The sequence below is a fragment of the Siphateles boraxobius genome, unplaced genomic scaffold (genome assembly GCF_051911475.1).
Source record: "Siphateles boraxobius isolate OS27281-9 unplaced genomic scaffold, OSU_SipBor_1 39, whole genome shotgun sequence".
In the NCBI taxonomy this organism is placed as follows: Eukaryota; Metazoa; Chordata; class Actinopteri; order Cypriniformes; family Leuciscidae; genus Siphateles; species Siphateles boraxobius.
In genome coordinates this window covers 186,496-212,500 of record NW_027509019.1, presented here as the reverse complement: position 1 = coordinate 212,500, position 26,005 = coordinate 186,496, and the positions used below count along the sequence as shown (strand labels likewise).

Genomic DNA, 26,005 nt, shown 5'->3' with positions numbered 1-26,005 from the left:
GTGATCGGAGCCTGTGCTTCATCTGACTGTGGCTCCATACAGGTACAAAACACACACACACACACACACACACACTCAGCCGCTGTGATCGGAGCCTGTGCTTCATCTGACTGTGGCTCCATAAAGGTACAAAACACACACACACACACACACACGCACTCAGCTGCTGTGATCGGAGCCTGTGCTTCATCTGACTGTGGCTCCATACAGGTACAAAACACACACACACACACACACACACACACACACACTCAGCCGCTGTGATCGGAGCCTGTGCTTCATCTGACTGTGGCTCCATACAGGTACAAAACACACACACACACACACACACACACACTCACACACACACACACACACACACACACACACACACACACACACACACACACACACACACACACACACACACACACACACACACACACACACACACACACACACACACACACACACACTCAGCCGCTGTGATCGGAGCCTGTGCTTCATCTGACTGTGACTCCATACAGGTACAAAACACACACACACACACTCAGCCGCTGTGATCGGAGCCTGTGCTTCATCTGACTGTGGCTCCATACAGGTACAAAACACACACACACACACACACACTCTCTCACACACACACACACACACACACACACACACACACACACACACACTCAGCCGCTGTGATCGGAGCCTGTGCTTCATCTGACTGTGGCTCCATACAGGTACAAAACACACACACACACACACACACACACACACACACACACACACACACACACACACTCAGCCTCTGTGATCGGAGCCTGTGCTTCATCTGACTGTGGCTCCATACAGGTACAAAACACACACACACACACACTCAGCCGCTGTGATCGGAGCCTGTGCTTCATCTGACTGTGGTTCCATACAGGTACAAAACACACACACACACACACTCAGCCGCTGTGATCGGAGCCTGTGCTTCATCTGACTGTGGCTCCATACAGGTACAAAACACACACACACACACACACGCACTCAGCTGCTGTGATCGGAGCCTGTGCTTCATCTGACTGTGGCTCCATACAGGTACAAAACACACACACACACACACACACACACACACACACACACACACTCAGCCGCTGTGATCGGAGCCTGTGCTTCATCTGACTGTGGCTCCATACAGGTACAAAACACACACACACACACACACACACACACACTCAGCCGCTGTGATCGGAGCCTGTGCTTCATCTGACTGTGGCTCCATACAGGTACAAAACACACACACACACACACACACACACACACACACACACACACACACACACACACACACACACACACACACACACACACACACACACACACTCAGCCGCTGTGATCGGAGCCTGTGCTTCATCTGACTGTGGCTCCATACAGGTACAAAACACACACACACACACACACACACACACTCAGCCGCTGTGATCGGAGCCTGTGCTTCATCTGACTGTGGCTCCATACAGGTACAAAACACACACACACACACACACTCAGCCGCTGTGATCGGAGCCTGTGCTTCATCTGACTGTGGTTCCATACAGGTACAAAACACACACACACACACTCAGCCGCTGTGATCGGAGCCTGTGCTTCATCTGACTGTGGCTCCATACAGGTACAAAACACACACACACACACACACACACACACTCAGCCGCTGTGATCGGAGCCTGTGCTTCATCTGACTGTGGCTCCATACAGGTACAAAACACACACACACACACACTCAGCCGCTGTGATCGGAGCCTGTGCTTCATCTGACTGTGGTTCCATACAGGTACAAAACACACACACACACACACTCAGCCGCTGTGATCGGAGCCTGTGCTTCATCTGACTGTGGCTCCATACAGGTACAAAACACACACACACACACACACGCACTCAGCTGCTGTGATCGGAGCCTGTGCTTCATCTGACTGTGGCTCCATACAGGTACAAAACACACACACACACACACACACACTCAGCCGCTGTGATCGGAGCCTGTGCTTCATCTGACTGTGGCTCCATACAGGTACAAAACACACACACACACACACACACACACACACACACACACACACACACACACACACACACTCAGCCGCTGTGATCGGAGCCTGTGCTTCATCTGACTGTGGCTCCATACAGGTTCAACACACACACACACACACACACACACACACACTCAGCCGCTGTGATCGGAGCCTGTGCTTCATCTGACTGTGGCTCCATAAAGGTACAAAACACACACACACACACACACGCACTCAGCTGCTGTGATCGGAGCCTGTGCTTCATCTGACTGTGGCTCCATACAGGTACAAAACACACACACACACACACACACACACACACACTCAGCCGCTGTGATCGGAGCCTGTGCTTCATCTGACTGTGGCTCCATAAAGGTACAAAACACACACACACACACACACGCACTCAGCTGCTGTGATCGGAGCCTGTGCTTCATCTGACTGTGGCTCCATACAGGTACAAAACACACACACACACACTCAGCCGCTGTGATCGGAGCCTATGCTTCATCTGACTGTGGCTCCATACAGGTACAAAACACACACACACACACACACACACTCAGCCGCTGTGATCGGAGCCTGTGCTTCATCTGACTGTGGCTCCATACAGGTACAAAACACACACACACACACACACACACACACACACACTCAGCCGCTGTGATCGGAGCCTGTGCTTCATCCGACTGTGGTTCCATACAGGTACAAAACACACACACACACACACTCAGCCGCTGCAATCGGAGCCTGTGCTTCATCTGACTGTGGCTCCATACAGGTACAAAACACACACACACACACACACACACACTCAGCCGCTGTGATCGGAGCCTGTGCTTCATCTGACTGTGGCTCCATACAGGTACAAAACACACACACACACACACACACACACACTCAGCCGCTGTGATCGGAGCCTGTGCTTCATCTGACTGTGGCTCCATACAGGTACAAAACACACACACACACACACACACACACACACACTCAGCCGCTGTGATCGGAGCCTGTGCTTCATCTGACTGTGGTTCCATACAGGTACAAAACACACACACACACACACACACACACACTCAGCCGCTGTGATCGGAGCCTGTGCTTCATCTGACTGTGGCTCCATACAGGTACAAAACACACACACACACACACACACACTCAGCCGCTGTGATCGGAGCCTGTGCTTCATCTGACTGTGGCTCCATACAGGTACAAAACACACACACACACACGCACACACACTCAGCCGCTGTGATCGGAGCCTGTGCTTCATCTGACTGTGGCTCCATACAGGTACAAAACACACACACACACACACACACACACACTCAGCCGCTGTGATCGGAGCCTGTGCTTCATCTGACTGTGGTTCCATACAGGTACAAAACACACACACACACACTCAGCCGCTGTGATCGGAGCCTGTGCTTCATCTGACTGTGGCTCCATACAGGTACAAAACACACACACACACACACACACACACACACACACACACACACACACACACACTCAGCCGCTGTGATCGGAGCCTGTGCTTCATCTGACTGTGGCTCCATACAGGTACAAAACACACACACACACACACACACACACACACACACACACACACTCAGCCGCTGTGATCGGAGCCTGTGCTTCATCTGACTGTGGCTCCATACAGGTACAAAACACACACACACACACACACACACACACACACACACACACTCAGCCGCTGTGATCGGAGCCTGTGCTTCATCTGACTGTGGCTCCATACAGGTTCAACACACACACACACACACACACACTCAGCCGCTGTGATCGGAGCCTGTGCTTCATCTGACTGTGGCTCCATACAGGTACAAAACACACACACACACACACACACACACACAGCCGCTGTGATCGGAGCCTGTGCTTCATCTGACTGTGGCTCCATACAGGTACAAAACACACACACACACACACACACACACACACTCAGCCGCTGTGATCGGAGCCTGTGCTTCATCTGACTGTGGCTCCATACAGGTACAAAACACACACACACACACACACACACACACACACACACACTCAGCCGCTGTGATCGGAGCCTGTGCTTCATCTGACTGTGGTTCCATACAGGTACAAAACACACACACACACACACTCAGCCGCTGTGATCGGAGCCTGTGCTTCATCTGACTGTGGCTCCATACAGGTACAAAACACACACACACACACACACACACACACACACACTCAGCCGCTGTGATCGGAGCCTGTGCTTCATCTGACTGTGGTTCCATACAGGTACAAAACACACACACACACACACTCAGCCGCTGTGATCGGAGCCTGTGCTTCATCTGACTGTGGCTCCATACAGGTACAAAACACACACACACACACACACACACTCAGCCGCTGTGATCGGAGCCTGTGCTTCATCTGACTGTGGCTCCATACAGGTACAAAACACACACACACACACACACACACACACACACACACACACACACACACACACACTCAGCCGCTGTGATCGGAGCCTGTGCTTCATCTGACTGTGGCTCCATACAGGTTCAACACACACACACACACACACACACACACACACTCAGCCGCTGTGATCGGAGCCTGTGCTTCATCTGACTGTGGCTCCATAAAGGTACAAAACACACACACACACACACACGCACTCAGCTGCTGTGATCGGAGCCTGTGCTTCATCTGACTGTGGCTCCATACAGGTACAAAACACACACACACACACACACACACACACACACTCAGCCGCTGTGATCGGAGCCTGTGCTTCATCTGACTGTGGCTCCATAAAGGTACAAAACACACACACACACACACACGCACTCAGCTGCTGTGATCGGAGCCTGTGCTTCATCTGACTGTGGCTCCATACAGGTACAAAACACACACACACACACTCAGCCGCTGTGATCGGAGCCTATGCTTCATCTGACTGTGGCTCCATACAGGTACAAAACACACACACACACACACACACACTCAGCCGCTGTGATCGGAGCCTGTGCTTCATCTGACTGTGGCTCCATACAGGTACAAAACACACACACACACACACACACACACACACACACTCAGCCGCTGTGATCGGAGCCTGTGCTTCATCCGACTGTGGTTCCATACAGGTACAAAACACACACACACACACACTCAGCCGCTGTAATCGGAGCCTGTGCTTCATCTGACTGTGGCTCCATACAGGTACAAAACACACACACACACACACACACACACTCAGCCGCTGTGATCGGAGCCTGTGCTTCATCTGACTGTGGCTCCATACAGGTACAAAACACACACACACACACACACACACACACTCAGCCGCTGTGATCGGAGCCTGTGCTTCATCTGACTGTGGCTCCATACAGGTACAAAACACACACACACACACACACACACACACACACTCAGCCGCTGTGATCGGAGCCTGTGCTTCATCTGACTGTGGTTCCATACAGGTACAAAACACACACACACACACACACACACACACTCAGCCGCTGTGATCGGAGCCTGTGCTTCATCTGACTGTGGCTCCATACAGGTACAAAACACACACACACACACACACACACTCAGCCGCTGTGATCGGAGCCTGTGCTTCATCTGACTGTGGCTCCATACAGGTACAAAACACACACACACACACGCACACACACTCAGCCGCTGTGATCGGAGCCTGTGCTTCATCTGACTGTGGCTCCATACAGGTACAAAACACACACACACACACACACACACACACTCAGCCGCTGTGATCGGAGCCTGTGCTTCATCTGACTGTGGTTCCATACAGGTACAAAACACACACACACACACTCAGCCGCTGTGATCGGAGCCTGTGCTTCATCTGACTGTGGCTCCATACAGGTACAAAACACACACACACACACACACACACACACACACACACACACACACACACACACACACACTCAGCCGCTGTGATCGGAGCCTGTGCTTCATCTGACTGTGGCTCCATACAGGTACAAAACACACACACACACACACACACACACACACACACACACACTCAGCCGCTGTGATCGGAGCCTGTGCTTCATCTGACTGTGGCTCCATACAGGTACAAAACACACACACACACACACACACACACACACACACACACACACACACACTCAGCCGCTGTGATCGGAGCCTGTGCTTCATCTGACTGTGGCTCCATACAGGTTCAACACACACACACACACACACACACTCAGCCGCTGTGATCGGAGCCTGTGCTTCATCTGACTGTGGCTCCATACAGGTACAAAACACACACACACACACACACACACACACTCAGCCGCTGTGATCGGAGCCTGTGCTTCATCTGACTGTGGCTCCATACAGGTACAAAACACACACACACACACACACACACACACACTCAGCCGCTGTGATCGGAGCCTGTGCTTCATCTGACTGTGGCTCCATACAGGTACAAAACACACACACACACACACACACACACACACACACACACTCAGCCGCTGTGATCGGAGCCTGTGCTTCATCTGACTGTGGCTCCATACAGGTTCAACACACACACACACACTCAGCCGCTGTGATCGGAGCCTGACTAGAAATCCATTGGGGTCTCCCCGCGCAGGTTCGAATGCTGCATTCCCACTAATTTGCAAATATATTTTGACATAGCAGACGTTTTGACTGCCATTCTGAATCTTCAAAGAAGGAAACGCTATGCATTGGAGGACACTCTTTTTTCTGCGCCAATACGATTAATTTTGCTGTGCGTTCCCACGCAGCACGCACGCTTCTCGAGCAAGAGCCCGGATAGCTCAGTCGGTAGAGCATCAGACTTTTAATCTTTTAAATTTTTTTTTTCTATCAAATTTTTTTTTTTTTTTTGTTATGCTGTAATATTATGGTCCAACATCTTGTGTTGTTAAAAGAAAGTGGCTGGTATTCAGAACGTTCTTCCCAAATATTCCCAAAGCCAAGTCAGCTGAGAGGATTGAGCTCCGTAATAATCCTCTGTTTTAGACACACATCTACACACATACCACCACCCAACCCCAAAAAACACACCCACCCACCCAACCAACAACCCAACCAACAACCCAACAACCCAACACACACTTTTGTTTCTGCATAGATAACAGCGTTTTTTTTTTAACAGGAGTTTTGCTCCAACCCTAATCAATCACACCTTAAAAAGCAAATTAAAGTAAAGGGTAAAGCTACAAGCAGGTGAATTTTTTCAAGGTTGGAGGTAAACTGCGGGAAAGGGCTAGAGTTGAAAATCCCTGATTTATAAGATTTTTCTTTTCATAAGAACTTACATTTTTCCCCACAAAATGTTTTTTACTATCCTTGTAGGGACATTTGGTCCTGGACCACACACACAGGTTGGTATTCCCTGTTTTATGCGAACTTTTCATAGGCATGATTTTTATACTGTATAGACTCCATCCCTTCAACCCTAAACCTACCCATCACTGAAAACTTTCTGCAGTTTTACATTTTCAAAAAACATAATTTGGTGTTGTCTCTGCTCCGCCATGGTGCCCTGCTCTCCGTGTTCCCTTGTATTGGTTTGGTTTTGGCTTTGTTTTCATTAAGGTACCACACCTGCACTTAAATACATTTTTCCTGTCTGCCATTCTTGCTTCCCCCATATAATAGTACGCATTACTGTACTGCTGTAACAATATAAATGTAAGTGTAATACAAGTATATAATAACACAAGTATACAATAATATAAGTGTAATACTGATAATGCAAAAGGTATATAAACATAAAGACGGGATATTCCCAGTAGTGTTTTGTGTTATCACATCACTGTGTTGTTGGTTGTTAGACATATCTCTTCATTTGTCTTTGGGGACAATTGGGGAAAAAAATATATTTTTAGTCCCCTTTCTATTGACAAAGTGATGAGCTGAATCAGATGGAGACAGTACACTTTTAATGATCGAAACACAGTATAAAGAAACAATTACCTGTTATCTTAATGTCATGATTAATCCACACAAACCCACATCGCAAGCAAGCTTGGGCCGAATGTGGCCTCAAGCTAGCACTGCTGGCCTTCTGTCGGCAATAGCACGTATCCTTTCAGCCAGAACTGGGCATTGTGGCAACGGTGAGGGCCGATTGTTGATGGAAGGAATGTGGCCCAGATCAATCCAGTGATCATTAGGTCCAAATCAGGATTATGAACTTATTTCATTTGAAATTATAAAATTTTACTCTGTTATGATTTGGCATTTCAAAGGATACATTTTAAACAATACTACAGTTTAAAATATTGAATTCATAAAATAATTGTGTGATCATTTAACCATAATCATGCAATATTTCTGTAATATTGTTTATTGTGGGGCATATTTTTATTAATATGCTGTCATAAAATACACCAGATTGTATTCCTGTAATCCAAATCTTTGGAATGTCATGCTTTGTGTGACAAACTGTCTAATGCAGTTCAACTTAGATTAAAAAGCAGCAAAGAAGAACCTGTTGTTTGTGCATGTGGAGTCCACCTGTGATGCGGCTGATTTTACTGCTTGCTGTTGAACTCACTCTGTCGTGTTCACTACTTCACGGGTGTTAAGCAGCAATGTAACGCAGGTTAATAGGCGGGAGGTTCACTTCCCTGATTGAAGGACGGGCCAGTCAAGAGTTGAAACGTGGACCAGTAAAAATCCCCAAAAAACGGTGTGTTAGAATCCAGTAATGAATGAGTACGGGCTATAAGCAGGAGCGAGTACTAGTTTTGGCTTGTTGTCTCATCAGGAGAGATGTGATCACCGGAAAGATGCTGTTTCTATCCATTGTGCTGCGGTTTTAAGTTTGTTTGTTTGCGCTACCGCTGTACTGCCGCTGTATATGTGCGCGGTTTGTATGCCTGATAACTGTTACTTTGGTCACGTTGATAAAACCTTGTTTGCGGCCTGATGTTTAACGATGTCGGCTTTATAGTATCCGTGGTTATATTTTAAGTAAATGTTTGGATTTGGAGCGTTTCACTGTCACACGAGTTACTTCCTGTTTGCGGTGCCGCATGGGTAATGCAGTTAATTGCTTTACATTGATAATGGATTACTATGCTCAGCGTTACTACTTAAAACTACACTCACTGGTTTCATTTTGGGCCAAAACACTGAGAATACCTTTTGTGGTTTTGGGCGAATGGTTTAGTGTATAACATTGACATTGTTGTATATTTGGTGTGTGTGAAACTGTAGCATTTCTGTGTTTAAATGTGTATGCTTTGTTTAGTCATTTAGTTTAAACACTAAGTATATTATAATATTTATAATATTGAATGTTGATTAAATTCCATAATATATTATATATTATTCCATAGTGTTTATAGTATTGGCTATATTGGAATTTATATTTATTTATATTTGTGTATTATTCAGAATTTATGATATATTATGTATGATATATTATGGATCCGATACAAGATGCTTCTTTCCCCTCTCTCCCTGACATGTCTGCCGATCGCAAGCTGAAGTCCAAAAGGTACACTGGGGCATTAAACATGAACATCCGGCCTCTCTTACAGCAAAGCAGCCCAGAAAGAACCAAAGGATACTCTAATCTCAAGCCTCAAATCAGCCTTGAAAAAGCACGGCTACCCACTTTCTCTGGTGACATGAGGGACTATTACTGCTGGAAGACTGAGTGGGAGGACCTACAAGAATTGGGTAACCCACAAGGTGTGGAATGTTTAAAAAGGTTCCACTTATTAAATAGTCTCCACGAAAAGGTCAAGAAGGATCTTGTCCTATCTAGCTGTGGATCCGCCGACGATATGTTTAGGCTACTGGACAGCAAATACGGGAACAGAGCGAAAATAGTCTTAATGGTCACCAACGAGGTCCAGTCTCTTCCCCCCGATAAAGGAAACAATCCAAGAAGAACCATTGAATTGATCCAGGCTGTGGAAAGGGCACTGTGCAACCTCCAGATTCTTGGTGAAGAAGACGCCGTGAAGAACTGTGTTGTTGCTCAATCTCTTGAAAGCAAGCTTCCCAGTTCACTCAAGAAGGAGTGGATTATGCACAAAACTGACCCGGAAAACAGGTTCTCTCCACTGCATCATTTTGATTGCCTCATAGGATTCTTGAAGAAGCAGGAGGAGATTCTTGAGGAGTTGGAACAGGTGGAGCCAAGCCCTGCAGATAAAGGCCCTGTGGAAAAGGGTGCTGCAGAATACCCAGATAAGAGAGGGAGGAAGGCATTCACTAAATCCACAGCAGGTCAGAAGGACGACTATCCCAGCTGTATTGTCTGTGAAGATGACTCCCATGCCGCAAGCTATTTGCGTGCAAGGTCTCCAGGGAAGAAGATCTCTTAAGAAAAAGGGCCCATGTGAAGAAGCTATGGTTGTGCTCCAAGTGTTTGCGGCCCCACCCCAAGGATGGGAAAGGATGCACACCCAGATACCTCTGCCGAAAAGTAGACTGTCGGAAAGGAGGGATATCGGACCACAATTACCTTCTGTGTCTTAAGCCATCGACTTCAAAGAAATACAGCAGCAGTGAGGAGCAGAGCACCATAAAAATTGGAGGAAAGAAACTTGGCCTAACCAACAAACACGAAGAGTTTCTTGCAGAGCTTACTCCAGAACAAAGAGAGAAATGCAAGAATGTGTTCTCAAACAAAATATCATCAACTGTATGTGCCAAGGCTGGAGATGGACTGCAAGAACATCCAGTGGTGATGATGCTGATGGAAGTAACGACAAACTCGGGTTGACTTATTGGCTCACTAATCGACCTCACATCTGACACCAATTATATCACCAATGAAACAGCTGATCGCCTTGGACTGTGCGGTGAGAATATCAGGCTTATAGTCCATGGAGTCGGGGGGATGAAGAAGACTGTCCTTACCAAAAGATATTCCCTACGGTTGAAAGTGAAGACACCCAAGGGAGAAGTGGCAAAAAAGTTTACAGACACTGTGTCGTAAATATGAGGCTATAGCACTCAGGATCCCTGACGACACCACATACAGCAAGAGCAGATATACAGTATAACAGGACATTGAATGAGGCGAGAAGCATAAGCACTTTACAATAAAACAATATAATACATTGCAGAAAAAAAAGAGAAAATAAATTGGGAATAGGCTATGGTACAGCTGCAAAATAGATAAAAAACAAAAGTAGGGTTTAAAGAGTTTTATGTTCCATTCCCCCTTTACCTTTAACAAAAAAATCTAAGAGGTAAACTAAATTCACAAAACTCCAAATGTAAAAAAAGGGTGAGGCTTACTTATGATTTGGATTGAACAAACACCAGATGTAAAGCTGTATGGTTACCAGTGTTGGGTAAGTTACTCAAAAAAAGTAATCCACTACAAATCACTAATTACTACTTTAAAATTGTAAATTGCTTACATTACTGATTACTGCAAGTAAAATCAGATTACTAATTACTTTACTTTCAAGTTACTTTGAAAACCTATTAAAACTACAAGAATACACTGCAAAGTGAAACTCAGTTCTTTCCGTAATTTAATATTGCAGACATCCCAAGTCTCCCAGAAGTTCCGGGAGTCTCCCGCATATTGATAGCGGCTCCCTGATGCCCGCTTCCTGATGCCCACAAATTAGTTCAAATCTCCTGGAATCTAGAGTGAGCGAGCAAGAGCGCGCATGCGAGAACAGTGCTCCAAACCGTGTAGCGCGCGCACGGCGGAGAGGGAGAGAGTGAGAGACCTTTGCGTGTGTGTGCGTTTGAGCCTCATGAAGCACGTTCTCCGGTAATTCATTAAACCGCATGCTCATTAACTGACGCAGCCAGCCAAATGTGATTGGAAATGCATTTCTAAGACACAACTCTTTGCGCATGGGCGTGCGGTTTGTGTTTGGAGCTCCGTCGAATTGATTCATAAATCCTTGATTTTCTTCTTTACCACTCATTTATAAACAATCACTTTCTGTTTTTATAGCATGTGAACTTATCTTCGATACTTTTCCTTATAAAAAACAATCGGATTGCTTTGATTTCGCTACTTAGATCCAACTTTTCAAATCTCCGCTACTAGCCTTTAGCCCGCTAGCATCGCACACGTGGCCTCTCGCCTATTGATCTCATTTACACCCGTTTCACTGAAAGGATACGGGTTATATCCAGGATTTCAGTCCTAAATTAGTAGTGATATTGGTAGTATCACTACTAATTTACTGTTCATCTGTTATAATGGCGAATATATCGGATGTGTGTCTAACGTTACCTCTGAGTGCAGGTGAGGACACATTAGAGCTGCATTCGGTGCTGTTGGAGCTGGAGTCCGTGGAGAAGCAGATCCGTGGTCAGCTAGAGAGGCAAGCCGAGCTGCGAGATCGGCGTTCAGCGCTTGAAACATCAAGCGCCGATGCTCACAAGTCAGTGGTTAGTAACTTTTTGACTCCGACCTCGTCTACTCCGTGTGCTTCTCTGCACAGGACGCAAGCACCCAGGACGCGATCATCCCTGGCTTCATTCACTCCGGCACCGACACAACACCATGGGCCCTGGGAGATTCCTCAGCGGAAGACACGAGCCAGGACCAGACCAAGAACCTCTCCACCTCTCCTGGTCTTCGAGATCTCCACCCGGAACCGCTTCTCCCCTCTTCGCGAGTCGGAACGCGACGACGCCGTGATCATCAGCAGTTCCATCGTCCGTCATGTCCGTGCTACCTCAGGTAAGGGTAAGGTGCGCACTCACTGCTTTCCTGGTGCTTGTGTTCTAGATGTCGCTGCACATGTTCCCGAGATCCTGAACGCTGACGAACGCGTCGGAGCTGTTGTGCTGCACGCGGGAGTGAACAACATCAGTCTGCGGCAGACGGAGGTTCTGAAGAAGGACTACAGGAGCCTGATCGAGACGGTACGCAGCACATCACCTGAAGCAACGATCATCGTGTCTGGACCGCTTCCCACGTACCGACAAGGACAGGAAAGGTTCAGTAGATTATTTGCACTAAATGAATGGTTAATGTCATTGTGTAATGAACAGAAACTGCTCTTTGTAAATAATTGGAATCTGTTCTGGGAACGACCTAGGCTCTACCGTGCTGATGGCCTGCACCCCAGCAGAATCGGAGCGGCTGTTCTGTCGGACAACATCTCCAAGACGTTACACACCATATGACTAGTAAGTCAAAGTCCAAATCACAGTCTTTGCTGTCCCAACTTAATTGATATAAGTAGTGTAGAACATTATGTAGAAACTGTGTCTATTCCTCGTTTAGTGAGGCCAAACAATAAATCTACTGTAGGATCTAGGAAAAATCTTATTGTAATTAAACCTGAAAATCTCAATATCAGTGAACAAAAACAATTTCTAAAGCTAGGTCTTCTAAACATTAGATCGCTCACACCTAAGGCGGTTATTGTAAATGAAATGGCCGCAGATAATAGTTTCGATGTATTCTGCCTTACTGAAACCTGGCTTAAACCAAATGATTATTTCGTCTAAATGAGTCCACTCCACCAGGATACTGTTACAAGCATGAGCCCCGTCTGATCGGTTGTGGCGGCGGTGTTGCAACAATCTATAGAGATATTCTAAATGTTACTTAGAAAACAGGTCACAGGTTTAATTCGTTTGAAGTACTCGTGCTAAATGTTACGCTCTTAGATGTAAGAAAGAAATCCCTATTATCTCTAGCCTTGGCTACTGTATATAGACCTCCAGGGCCCTATGCTGATTTCCTAAAAGAGTTTGCAGACTTTCTCTCAGATCTATTGGTCAATACCGATAAAGCAATAATTGTTGGAGACTTTAACATACACGTAGATAACACAAATGATGCGTTAGGGGCTGCGTTTACAGATTTATTAAACTCCTCTGGGGTCAAGCAAAACATCAGTGGTCCCACTCATCGTCTAAATCATACACTAGATTTAATTATATCATATGGAACCAATCCAACTGATATAGATATTGTACCGCAAAGTGATGATGTCACTGATCATTACATGATAACTTGCATAATACGTACTCCTGAAATTTGTCATGTTGCGCCACGTTATCGACCAGGCAGAACAATCCTTCCAACCACTATAGATAGATTCTCAAATAGCTTACCTGATCTATCTCAGCTGCTCAGTGAACCCAAACAAACAGATGAACTAGAGGAAATGACTAGCAGTTTGAGCACCATTTTCTCTAGTACACTAGAAATTGTTGCACCAATTAGATTAAAAAAGGTTAGAGAGAAAACTAAAGCACCATGGTACAACAGTGCTACGCATGTTATCAAGAGAGAAACTTAGAGCGTAACTTAGAGCGTAAATGGAAACAAACTAATTTAGAGGTCTTTAGAATCGCGTGGAAAGACAGTATGTCACGTTATAAAAAGGCTCTAAAAGCAGCCAGGGCTGAGCATCTCCGCAAACTAATAGAAAATAACCAAAATAATCCAAGGTTTTTATTCAACACCGTAGCTAGACTAACAAATAAACAAACATCACCAGAGCAAAATATTCCATTACAGTATAGTAGTAATGATTTTATGAATTTCTTCAATGAGAAAATAGAAAGCATCAGAAACACAATTGTAAATGTACAATCTTTTATGGTGTCTTATGATTCAGCCTCAATTATCGCCCCTCAAGAACAACTACACCGCTTTACAACTATAGGACAGGAAGAGTTAAATAAACTTATCATTGCATCTAAACCAACAACATGTTTATTAGATTCAATACCCACTAAACTACTGAAAGAAGTGTTACCTGTAGTGGAAGAGCCTCTTCTCAATATTATTAACTCGTCTTTATCTTTAGGTCATGTTCCAAGAATATTCAAACTGGCAGTAATAAAACCTCTCATTAAGAAACCGCAATTAGATCCAAATAACCTAGCAAATTACAGACCCATTTCAAATCTTCCATTTATGTCTAAAATTCTAGAAAAAGTTGTGTCCGCTCAATTGTGCTCTTTCTTGCAAGAAAATGATATCTATGAAAATTTCAGTCAGGATTCAGACCGCATCATAGCACAGAAACTGCGCTAGTTAAAATTACAAATGATTTACTTTTAGCTTCTGACCAAGGCTGTATCTCAATACTAGTTCTACTCGATCTTAGCGCTGCGTTCGACACTATAGATCATAAAATACTCTTGGATCGACTACAAAACTACACTGGTGTTCAGGGACAGGCATTAAGCTGGTTTAGATCGTACTTATCAGACCGTTATCATTTTGTCTGTTTAAATGTGGCAAAATCGAAGATAACGTCAGTAGGCTATGGAGTGCCGCAAGGATCGGTGTTAGGCCCTCTGCTATTCTCAATATATATATGCTGCCACTTGGTAATATTATAAGAAAACGTGGAATTAATTTCCACTGTTATGCTGATGACACTCAATTATATATTTCATCACGGCCAGATGAGAACACTAACTCATCTAAATTGACAGAGTGTCTCAAAGATATAAAATGCTGGATGACGTGTAATTTCCTGCTATTAAATTCAGATAAAACGGAGGTATTACTTATTGGTCCAAAAAACTACCCCCACAACCTTGCACAATACAACTTTAATTTAGAAGGATGTCCTGTTACTTTATCCACTACAGTAAAAGATCTGGGTGTTATACTAGACTGCAACTTGTCTTTCATATGTTACAAGAATAGCCTTTTTCCACCTTAGTCAGTTAGTTCATGCATTCATGTCCTCGAGACTAGATTACTGTAATGCTTTATTAGCTGGCTGTCCTGCATCCTCAATAAACAAGCTACAGTCTTAACATACCTGAATAGGAATGGGAACGGAAATGCCAGGGAGAGGTGACCCCACCCCATTGGCCAGCCAATCCATACCCCAAACTAAACTAATCAGATGATAAAATAACTTATTCTGCCACAATAATATTACATAAAAAACAGTAGCAGTCAATTTCACATGATTTACAGTAGCCTTGTGATATTGTGGCATCAGTATTATGACAATCTGTTATTCAAATTACTTTTAAAGGGTTAGTTCACCCAAAAATGAAAATTCTGTCAGTAATTACTCATCCACATGTTGTTTCAACCTCGTAAGACTTGCGTTCATCTTCGGAACACAAATTAGGATATTTGTGATGAAATCTGAGAGCTGGGTCACTCCTCCACAGGCTTCTAAGGGATTTTCTTCTCTGTGGGCCTAGAGTGAGTTTACTAGTGTAATAGCGCAGCGCTTCTGTGTCGTTAAATAGGCTCACTATTGGCCGACGCTGGTCATGTGTGTGATGCGTGTGACGTGTGAAATCTTTCAGAGTATCACGGCACTGCATGAATTTCTGCAGTAGTATTGGGATGTGAAATTAACAATTAATATTAAACAATTTAATCAGAGACTCTGATATCAGTCAATCAGGCCACTAAAAGATGACTACTGTAATTCCTCAAATAAAAACCGGTAGTCAATTAAACGCCGGCTGGGCCTCTGATAGTGGCCGGGGGCGGGGTCAACACAGACAATTAAAGGCCGGTCTTAAATTAAGGCTGGGGAAAATTTAGTGTTGATAGGTAATCTCCTAAGTGCCATTCATGTAATGACATAACGTAACATACTCATTTTCCACTAGATATTTCCCTCTAACGTTACATCTCATCAGCAATTTCGATTTTGGCACGCACTGCAGGAGCTGACCACTGAGGAGCGGATGTACAGTGACGTGACATCACTGCCAAATTCAAACTGTGCTTTCGCGCTATGGCTGGCGCTGAGCTAAAGACGGACTTTCAGCGCTGGTCATACCGTCCGTATATCACAACTATTCAGTGTTTTTAACCACATAATTTTTATTTAAGGTTTCAGACATTTAGATACATATAATTTATAGCAAAACAATACATTTATAGTTTGTAAAATACACAATGGTATCTATGGAAGCAGCAATAATTATTCATTCAAATATATTTGCCGAGGTGTTTTAGGGTGCTTTCACACCTGCCTCATTTAGTTCGGTTGAATCGCACTAGAGTTCGTTTTCCCCCTTGGTGCGGTTCGTTTGGGCAGGTGTGAAAGCAGCAATCGCACATGGGTGCGCACCAAAAGCGGACCAAATAAGCGTACCGAGACCTCCTCGAAGAGGTGGTCTCCGTACGCTTTCAAGCGAACTCTGGAGCGGTTTGTTTGTGGTGAGAACGTGATCCGACCTCGAACAGACCCAACTGCCAAAGAACTGCGCATTTTTGGACTTAACCAGCTGCCGTAGTCGAACAAAATTATTATTTAGATTGTCAATAGCGCTCCCTTTAAGCCATGACTGACTTACCGCGTTCTGCACTCTCACTAAAATCTCATCATAAACCCTGAAGTTGTCTGCACTGCACAGTGAATTTCTTATTTATATCGCATCTAGACTTTGTTGTTTATGGGGGGATTTGCGAAAGGATAAAGCTCTTGCTGATTCTGAACATAATTTTTTTTTACTCTATTCTTCTTCCAGTTCACCGGCCACTTACTTTCATGTATTTTAGGAGAAACTGATGAATTCACGTGCTGTAATAAATCCAACAGACAGGAATCTCTTAACTGCTGCGGCCCAAACAAACATCTCACGTTACAGATAAAGATCATTGATAAAGGTTTTTTAAACGACAAAACAAACTCACTTGCATGTATTTGAGAATCGGAATAGAAGATAGTTGATAACATGGTAAGCAAGTTTGTTAATATTTAGAAATAAAAGTGCTACATCTGTCATACAGCGCTATTTTGGCTGTGGTGAATCACATGCCAAGCATGACGCGTCACCATGGAAACATGGGGGGGCGGGGGGGATCGCGATGCCGTCTCAACATAGTGATGTCTGTCAGCCATCGCGATAGATGATTGCATCGTCCATCGGCCCAATCCTATTATTTATCAAAAAGATGGAATTAGAAATAAAGGCCTGCCTCTAACAAAAGCCTGCTTCAAATAAAAGCTTGTTACCTCCTGCAGTTCAGGTAAATAAAGGCCCTGGTTTTTATTTGAGGAATTACGGTATACAATCATTAACAAGTGAACAACATCATCTAAGTTTCGCTTGCATTTTTCGCCATAACATTTGTGTTTTTTTCCCTCCACTAGTTAATGCCACATTGTGGCATAGTCGGATTATTTTAAATTTTGATTTACTTTTCCCTCCACTTGTTAATGCCACACTATCACCAATACATGACCAACTTCATCTGATGACATTTTCTCCTGCATTTTTTGGCATAACAAATATTATAAGAAATACACAGTTACAGCAGCCAGAGACAAACTAATGATAAGACGTCAAGGGTCAAGAGCCCAACTAAAGCAAACAATAATCACCATAATTTATTTTCAATGATACATCAACATCTAAAGTTGGTCATGTATTGGTGATAATGTGGCATTAACAAGTGGAGGGAAAAGTAAATCACATCAATCCCAATGCTAACATTAGCACGGCACTCGGCCAGCTTCAGCTCATGGTAACTAAACAACAGAGGGCTCATCCGGATGGCGTTCACATCATCGCGGGGGACTTTAATAAAGCTTGCCTTAAGACTGTTCTCCCCAAATTCCATCAGCACGTCAAGTGTGCCACTAGGGGAGAAAACACATTAGATCATGTTTATTCCAACATTAAACATGACTACAGAGCGTCCCCCCTCCCCCACCTCGGACAATCAGACCACCTCTCCCTGCTCCTCTTCCCGGCCTACACCCCCCTCAGGAGGCAAACAAAACCAGCCACACAGACCATCACAGCCTGGACTGAAAATGCTCTCATCCAGCTGCAAAACTGCTTCGTCTGCACAGAGTGGAGTATTTTTGAAGATCAGGACCTGGACACACACACACAGAGTCTGTCCTCTTCTACATCAAGTGCTGTATCGAAAATGTCACAGCGAAGAGACGCATTTAGATCTTCCCAAACAGCAACATAAAATCCAGGTTGTATGTGGTTATTAAGTCGTTGACTAAAAGTGATTTATTTTTAAGTGAGCGGATGTTTAAAAGTGCTAACTTAACAGTCTTACTTTTTGATAATCAAATAAACAGTCGCCCTAAGGGGTCGAAAGGTCGTAGGACCTCGAGATTCGTCACGGACGACCGCCACGGGCCCCCGAATCGGGCCCCAGAGTATCGTGGCTCTAGATGCTTCCCGAGCCTAGTAGGCCCTCTAATCCTAACTGCTGAATTAACCCTAGCAGACACATGCTCCCATACAGATCAATGGGAGACAGAGAGGTGCATAAAAAATAGCTAAAAATAAACTTGGCATGTCTCGACCTAGCCCGCTCGGTCTGTCGCAGAGGGCCACGTGACGCAACTTTTTGTCGAGTTTGGGGCCCCTCGGACCCCTGGCGGCCGCGCGGGAGCCACTGACACGTGCAACTTATCCCATTCATTTTCATAGGCGTTTGGTGGACATCCCCACGGAACGGTCCCAATAGCTCCGAATGGCTCCAATTTGAAATCTGTGGCCCCTCAGGGTCCCCTCAGACGGTCCACAAAGACTGGGCTCCGTAGTACCCCGTTAAGTGCGTTAGAGTCAAAAACAGCATCCCACCTGTAACCTATTTGACGGGTGCCCTAAATGCTGTCCGTGGACAGTCCATATTTAGGCTAATTATGCATAATTAATAGTTTTAATGTACATCAGTGTGTTGTATTCTGTCCCCAGTGTGGTGTACAGTAGGTTTGACCACAAAAAACCACTGCAATTATGAATTATGGCGTATTAATGCATTGACCACGGACAACCTATTTGGACTCCGTCAAATAAGTTACAGGTGGGCCCTTACTTTGCCCACCTGTAACTTATTTGGCAGGGTCCAAATAGGCTGTTCGTGGACAGTCCATTTTTAGGCTACAGTGGGCCCTTAATTTGCCCACCTGTAACTTATTTGACAGGGACCAAATAGGCTGTTCGTGGACAGTCCATTTTTAGGCTACAGTGGGCCCTTAATTTGCCCACCTGTAACTTATTTGACAGGGACCAAATAGGCTGTTCGTGGACAGTCCATTTTTAGGCTAACTATGCATAATTAATAGCTTTAATGTACATCAGTGTGTTGTATTGTGTCCCCAGTGTGGTGTACAGTAGGTTTCACCTTATAAAACCACTGATTATGAAATATGACCTATTAATTCATTGACCACGTACAGCCTATTTGGACCCTGTCAAATAAGTTACAGGTGGGCCCTTACTTTGCCCACCTGTAACTTATTTTACAGGGTCCAAATAGGATGTCTGAGGACACCTTCCTGTGCCCACCTGTAACTAATTTGACAAGATCCAAATAGGCTGTTCGTGGACAGTCCATTTTTAGGCTAACTATGCATAATTAATAGCTTTAATGTACATCAGTGTGTTGTATTGTGTACCCAGTGTGGTTTACAGTAGGTTTGACCTCACAAATTTGAGTTTTCCAAAAACTCACCCATAGTTTCCAAGAACTCACCCGCTCCAAAAAAGTCGAAAAAAGCATCCCACCTTTAACTTATTTGACAGAGTCCCTGTAAGCTGTCCATGGACATGCCATTTTGAGTCTAATAATGCATAGTTCTTCTGATGGGACACATAGGCCATTCGTGGTCACATAGGCGGTCAGTGGGACAAATAGGCTCTCTGTGGTCAATGGGCAGGGCCACGGGCTGTCACTTAGATTTGCCGTGGACGAACAGGCCATTCAAATAAGTTGCAGGTGGGATGCTGTTTTATATTTTGATTTCATGACTGATAAAAATGAATAAAATTGATTAAATATCAATTTTACGTTAATCTCTGGGCCCCCCTGAGCGATTTGCAGCATGGTACGTACCCCTTTGAGATTTTTTTGGGTCGGATTTTCAAGTTTCTCCAATCTCTTTGAAATTCACACCATGGGCAGGGCATGTCCAGATGAGCACAGGAGCGCAGGTTTCATCTCCAAATTGTGTCCAGAGGCTGAGATCTGGACGTCCCACCTGCAACTTATCCCATTCAAAAATTTAGGCTGTTTCATGGACAGTGGAATTTCGGGGTTCTGAAGGCTGCAAATCGCTCAGGGGGGCCCAGAGATTATCGTAAAATTGATATTTAATCATTTTTATGCATTTTTTTATCAATCATGACATCAAAATATAGAAAAGATCCCACCTGTCACTTATATGACAGGGTCCCTGTAAGCTGTCAGTGGACATGTCATTTTAAGGCTAATTATGCATAATTAATAGCTTTAATGTACATCAGTGTGTTGTATTGTGTCCCCAGTGTGGTTTACAGTAGGTTTCACCTTATAAAACCACTGTAATTATGAAATATGACCTATTAATGCATTGACCACGGACAGCCTATTTGGACCCCGTCAAATAAGTTACAGGCGGGCCCTTACTTTGCCCACCTGTAACTTATTCGAAAGGGTCCAAATAGGCTGTTCGTGGACAGTCCATTTTTAGGCTAATTATGCATAATTATTAGCTTTAATGTACATCAGTGTGTTGTATTGTGTCCCCAGTGTGGTGTACTGTAATTATGAAATATGACCTATTAATGCATTGACCACGGACAGCCTATTTGGACCCTGTCAAATAAGTTACAGGTGGGCCCTTACTTTGCCCACCTGTAACTTATTTGACAGGGTCCAAATAGGATGTTCGTGTACACCTTCCTGTGGTCACATAGGCGGTCAGTGGGACAAATAGGCTCTCTGTGGTCAGTGGGCAGGGCCACGGGCTGTCGCTTAGATTGGCCGTGGACGAACAGGCCATTCAAATAAGTTGCAGGTGGGATGCTGTTTTATATTTTGATGTCATGACTGATAAAAATGAATAAAATTGATTAAATATCAATTTTACGTTAATCTCTGGGCCCCCCTGAGCGATTTGCAGCCTTCAGAACCCCGAAATTCCACTGTCCACGAACAGCCTAAATTTTTGAATGGGATAGATTGTACGTGGGACGTCCAGATCTCAGCCTCTGGACACAATTTGGAGCTGGAACCTGTGCTCCTGCGCTCATCTGGACGTGCCCAGACAGTGCTGTGAATTTCAGGGCGTTTGGAGAAACTTGAAAATCCGACTCAAAAGTTCTCCCTTTGAGATTTTTTGGGTCGGATTTTCAAGTTTCTCCAATCTCACACCATGGGCAGGGCATGTCCAGATGAGCACAGGAGCGCAGGTTTCATCTCCAAATTGTGTCCAGAGGCTGAGATCTGGACGTCCCATCTGCAACTTATCCCATTCAAAAATTTAGGCTGTTCGTGGACAGTGGAATTTCGGGGTTCTGAAGGCTGCAAATCGCTCAGTGGGGCCCAGAGATTATCGTAAAATTGATATTTAATCATTTTTATGCATTTTTTTATCAATCATGACATCAAAATATAGAAAAGATCTCACCTGAACCCTATGTGACAGGGTCCCTGTAAGCTGTCCGTGGACATGTCATTTTAAGGCTAATTATGCATAATTATGAGCTGTAAAGTACACCGACATGTTGCATTGTCTTCCCTGTCCACTGTACTGCATGTTTTAAGCAATAAAACATTTACAATATGAATTGTGACCTGTTAATGCATCGACCACGGACAGCCTAAACAGGTCCGGTCAAATAAGTTACAGGTGGGACCTTCCCGTGCCAACCTGCAACTTATTTGGTGCCCACCTGCAACTTATTTGACAGGGTCCTTGTAAGCTGTCCATGGACATGCCATTTTAAGTCTAATAATGCATAGTTCTGCTGATGGGACACATAGGCCATTCGTGGTCACACAGGAGATCAGGGGGACGAATAGGCTGTCCGTGGTCAGTGGGCAGGGCCACGGGCTGTCACTTAGATTGGCCGTGGACGAACAGGCCGTTCGTGGTCACATAGGCTGTCAGTGGGATGAATAGGCTGTTCGTGGTCACACAGGCCAAAATTAGCATAAAATCAAACTGTCCACAAAGAGCTCACAGGGGCTCCATCAAATAAGTTGCAGGTGGGATGCTGTTTTCAACTTAGACATTTTCAGCGGGTGAATCCCTGTAAAGAATTGGGGACTTCAGCACATATGATGAAATCCCCAATTCTTTACAGGGATTCACCCGCTGAAAATGTCTAAGTCGAAAACAGCATCCCACCTGCAACTTATTTGACGGAGCCCCTATAGGCTCCCCGTGGACGGTCAGTGGGATGAATAGGCTGTTCGTGGTCACATAGGTGGTCAGTGGGATGAATAGGCTGTTCGTGGTCACATAGGCGGTCAGTGGGATGAATAGGCTGTACGTGGTCAGTGGGGAGGGCCACGGGCTGTCACTTAGATTGGCCGTGGACGAACAGTCCGTTCGTGGTCACATAGGCGGTCAGTGGGACGAATAGGCTGTCCGTGGTCAGTGGGCAGGGCCACGGGCTGTCACTTAGATTGGCCGTGGACGCACAGGCCGTTCGTGGTCACATAGGCTGTCAGTGGGATGAATAGGCTGTTCGTGGTCAAACAGGCGGTCAGTGGGATGAATAGGCTGTTCGTGGTCACATAGGTGGTCAGTGGGATGAATAGGCTGTTCGTGGTCACATAGGCGGTCAGTGGGATGAATAGGCTGTACATGGTCAGTGGGGAGGGCCACGGGCTGTCACTTAGATTGGCCGTGGACGAACAGGCCGTTCGTGGTCACATAGGCGGTCAGTGGGACGAATAGGCTGTCCATGGTCAGTGGGCAGGGCCACGGGCTGTCACTTAGATTGGCCGTGGACGAACAGGCCGTTCGTGGTCACATAGGCGGTCAGTGGGACGAATAGGCTGTCCGTGGTCAGTGGGCAGGGCCACGGGCTGTCACTTAGATTGGCCGTGGACGAACAGGCCGTTCGTGGTCACATAGGCTGTCAGGGGGATGAATAGGCTGTTCGTGGCCACATAGGCAGTCAGTGGAAGGAATAGACTGTTCGTGGTCACACAGGCGGTCAGTGGGATGAATTGGCTGTTCGTGGTCACATAGGTGGTCAGTGGGATGAATAGGCTGTTCGTGGTCAGTGGGCGGGGCCACGGGCTGTCGCTTAGATTGGCCGTGGACGAACAGGCCGTTCGTGGTCACATAGGCTGTCAGTGGGATGAATTGGCTGTTCGTGGCCACATAGGCGGTCAGTGGGATGAATAGGCTGTTCGTGGTCACACAGTTGGTCAGTGGGATGAATAGGCTGTTCGTGGTCACACAGGCGGTCAGTGGGATGAATAGGCTGTTCGTGGTCAGTGGGCAGGGCCACGGGCTGTCACTTAGATTGGCCGTGGACGAACAGGCCGTTCGTGGTCACACAGGCGGTCAGGGGGACGAATAGGCTGTTCGTGTCAGTGGGCGTGGTCAGGGGGCGGTCACGGGCTGCTCACAGGTCACAGGTGGGACGAACGGGCGCTTGGTGGTCGGTGGGTGTGGTCAGGGAATTTTGCGAAAAGGCGGTCAGGGGGACACGCGTGCGCTCCGTGGACGCCCGCCTGCGACCTGTTCGGTGCGCGTCGAATCGACTGCGGGCGGTCGGTGAGCCCCCCTGTGGCCGAGGCCCGGGTTGCGGGCAAGGGGGCCAACGCGACGCCTCCGGCCCGCCCCACGGGGGCCCCCCCCCCGCGGCCGGGCGCGGTCGGCCGGGCCCTGAAAAATCGCCTAGGGGGCGTTGCGCGCCGGTCCAAGGCACTACCGTTTAAGCTGTCCGCGGACCCCTTCCCTTACTCGGTGGCCTAAAGGGCGAAAGGTCCTCGGTTCGAAACCGAGCAGAAACAGTGGTTGGATTCTGACAGAAAATGTAAACTGTTTGCAATGCTAGGTGGGTGCAGCGCTCATTTCCTTTATATGCTTTTTAATAAGCGTGCACCTAAAGATTTATGTCTGCAACCTGAAGACGTGTTTACGTAGCGTAGTGGTTATCACGTTAGCCTCACACGCGAAAGGTCCCCAGTTTGAAACTGGGCGGAAACTGTGGGTGGTTTTTGCAAAAATAACACTTGCAGGGATGTTTGTGGTTTAATCTCTTTAGAAAAGGACAAAAATAAAACAATTGACCGTTGAGGTTTCCTTTACAGTAATAAAAAATGTTTGGTCTGCCAACAAAATTAGCAGCTTTTTGCCATGTTTAAAACACTGGGCAGTCTATAGTTTCAGTCGCTTTTGAACAAGCGTACGCTACAAGCAGTGGGACTGACGTCCAAATCAAGTTTCCGTAGAGTAGTGGTTATCACGTTCGCTTTACATGCGAAAGGTCCTCAGTTCAAAACTGGGCGGAAACAAGTGGAGGCATTTTAAATATAAATGCTGCAATTCACTACAAAACCCTTACTTTGGAGACAGGTGAAGGCCATCGTACCAAGGAGCTGTAGGCAGACTGCCATGCCGAATAACCTCTGTTCTGTTGTTTGTGGAATTCACAGACTGTCACACTGCCTGCAGAGCAGATTATGGGAAGGAGCCATCTTCTAAAAAGCACATGTGTCTCATCAATAGGTTTCTGTAGTGTAGTTGTCATCACGTTCGCCTAACACGCGAAAGGTCCTCGGTTCGAAACCGAGCAGAAACAGTGGTTGGATTCTGACAGAAAATTTAAACTGTTTGCCACGCTAGGTGGGTGCAGCACTCATTTCCTTTATATGCTTTTTAATAAGCGTGCACCTAAAGATTTATGTCTGCAACCTGAAGACGTGTTTCCGTAGTGTAGTGGTTATCACGTTCGCCTCACACGCGAAAGGTCCCCAGTTCGAAACTGGGTGGAAACTGTGGGTGGTTTTTGCAAAAATTTCGTGTGCGATTTTCTGTTGAGCAGGTCAGTACACTTGCAGGGATGTTTGTGGTTTAATCTCTTTAGAAAAGGACAAAAATAAAACAAATGACCATTGTGGTTTCCTGTACAGTAATATAAAATGTTCGGTCTGCCAACAAAATTAGCAGCATTTTGCCATGTTAAAAACACTGGGCAGTCTATAGTTTCTGTCGCTTTTGAACAAGCGTACCCTAGAAGCGTCCACTTAGATTGGCCGTGGACGAACAGGCCGTTCGTGGTCACATAGGCGGTCAGTGGGA

At 45.7% G+C, this 26,005-nt stretch overlaps 1 protein-coding gene and 3 non-coding genes across 4 annotated transcripts in view; all 4 read left to right on the top strand.

The window, feature by feature from the left end:
• LOC143703896 (FGGY carbohydrate kinase domain-containing protein-like) overlaps positions 1-10,387 on the top strand; it is a 62,030-nt gene extending 51,643 nt beyond the window's left edge. Inside the window, exon 12 of the mRNA XM_077197375.1 lies at positions 9,593-10,387. Within this exon, the coding sequence (XP_077053490.1) occupies positions 9,593-10,387 (795 nt within the window). The remainder of the gene's footprint in view (positions 1-9,592) is intronic.
• A 14,758-nt stretch (positions 10,388-25,145) lies between these two features.
• On the top strand, positions 25,146-25,218 carry trnav-uac (transfer RNA valine (anticodon UAC)). Its single transcript has one exon. It is a non-coding gene; the product is annotated as a tRNA-Val (tRNA).
• Positions 25,219-25,432: 214 nt separating this feature from the next.
• trnav-aac (transfer RNA valine (anticodon AAC)) lies at positions 25,433-25,505 on the top strand. Its single transcript has one exon. It is a non-coding gene; the product is annotated as a tRNA-Val (tRNA).
• Positions 25,506-25,628: 123 nt separating this feature from the next.
• Positions 25,629-25,701, top strand: trnav-cac (transfer RNA valine (anticodon CAC)). The gene has a single exon. It is a non-coding gene; the product is annotated as a tRNA-Val (tRNA).
• Positions 25,702-26,005: the final 304 nt, after the last annotated feature.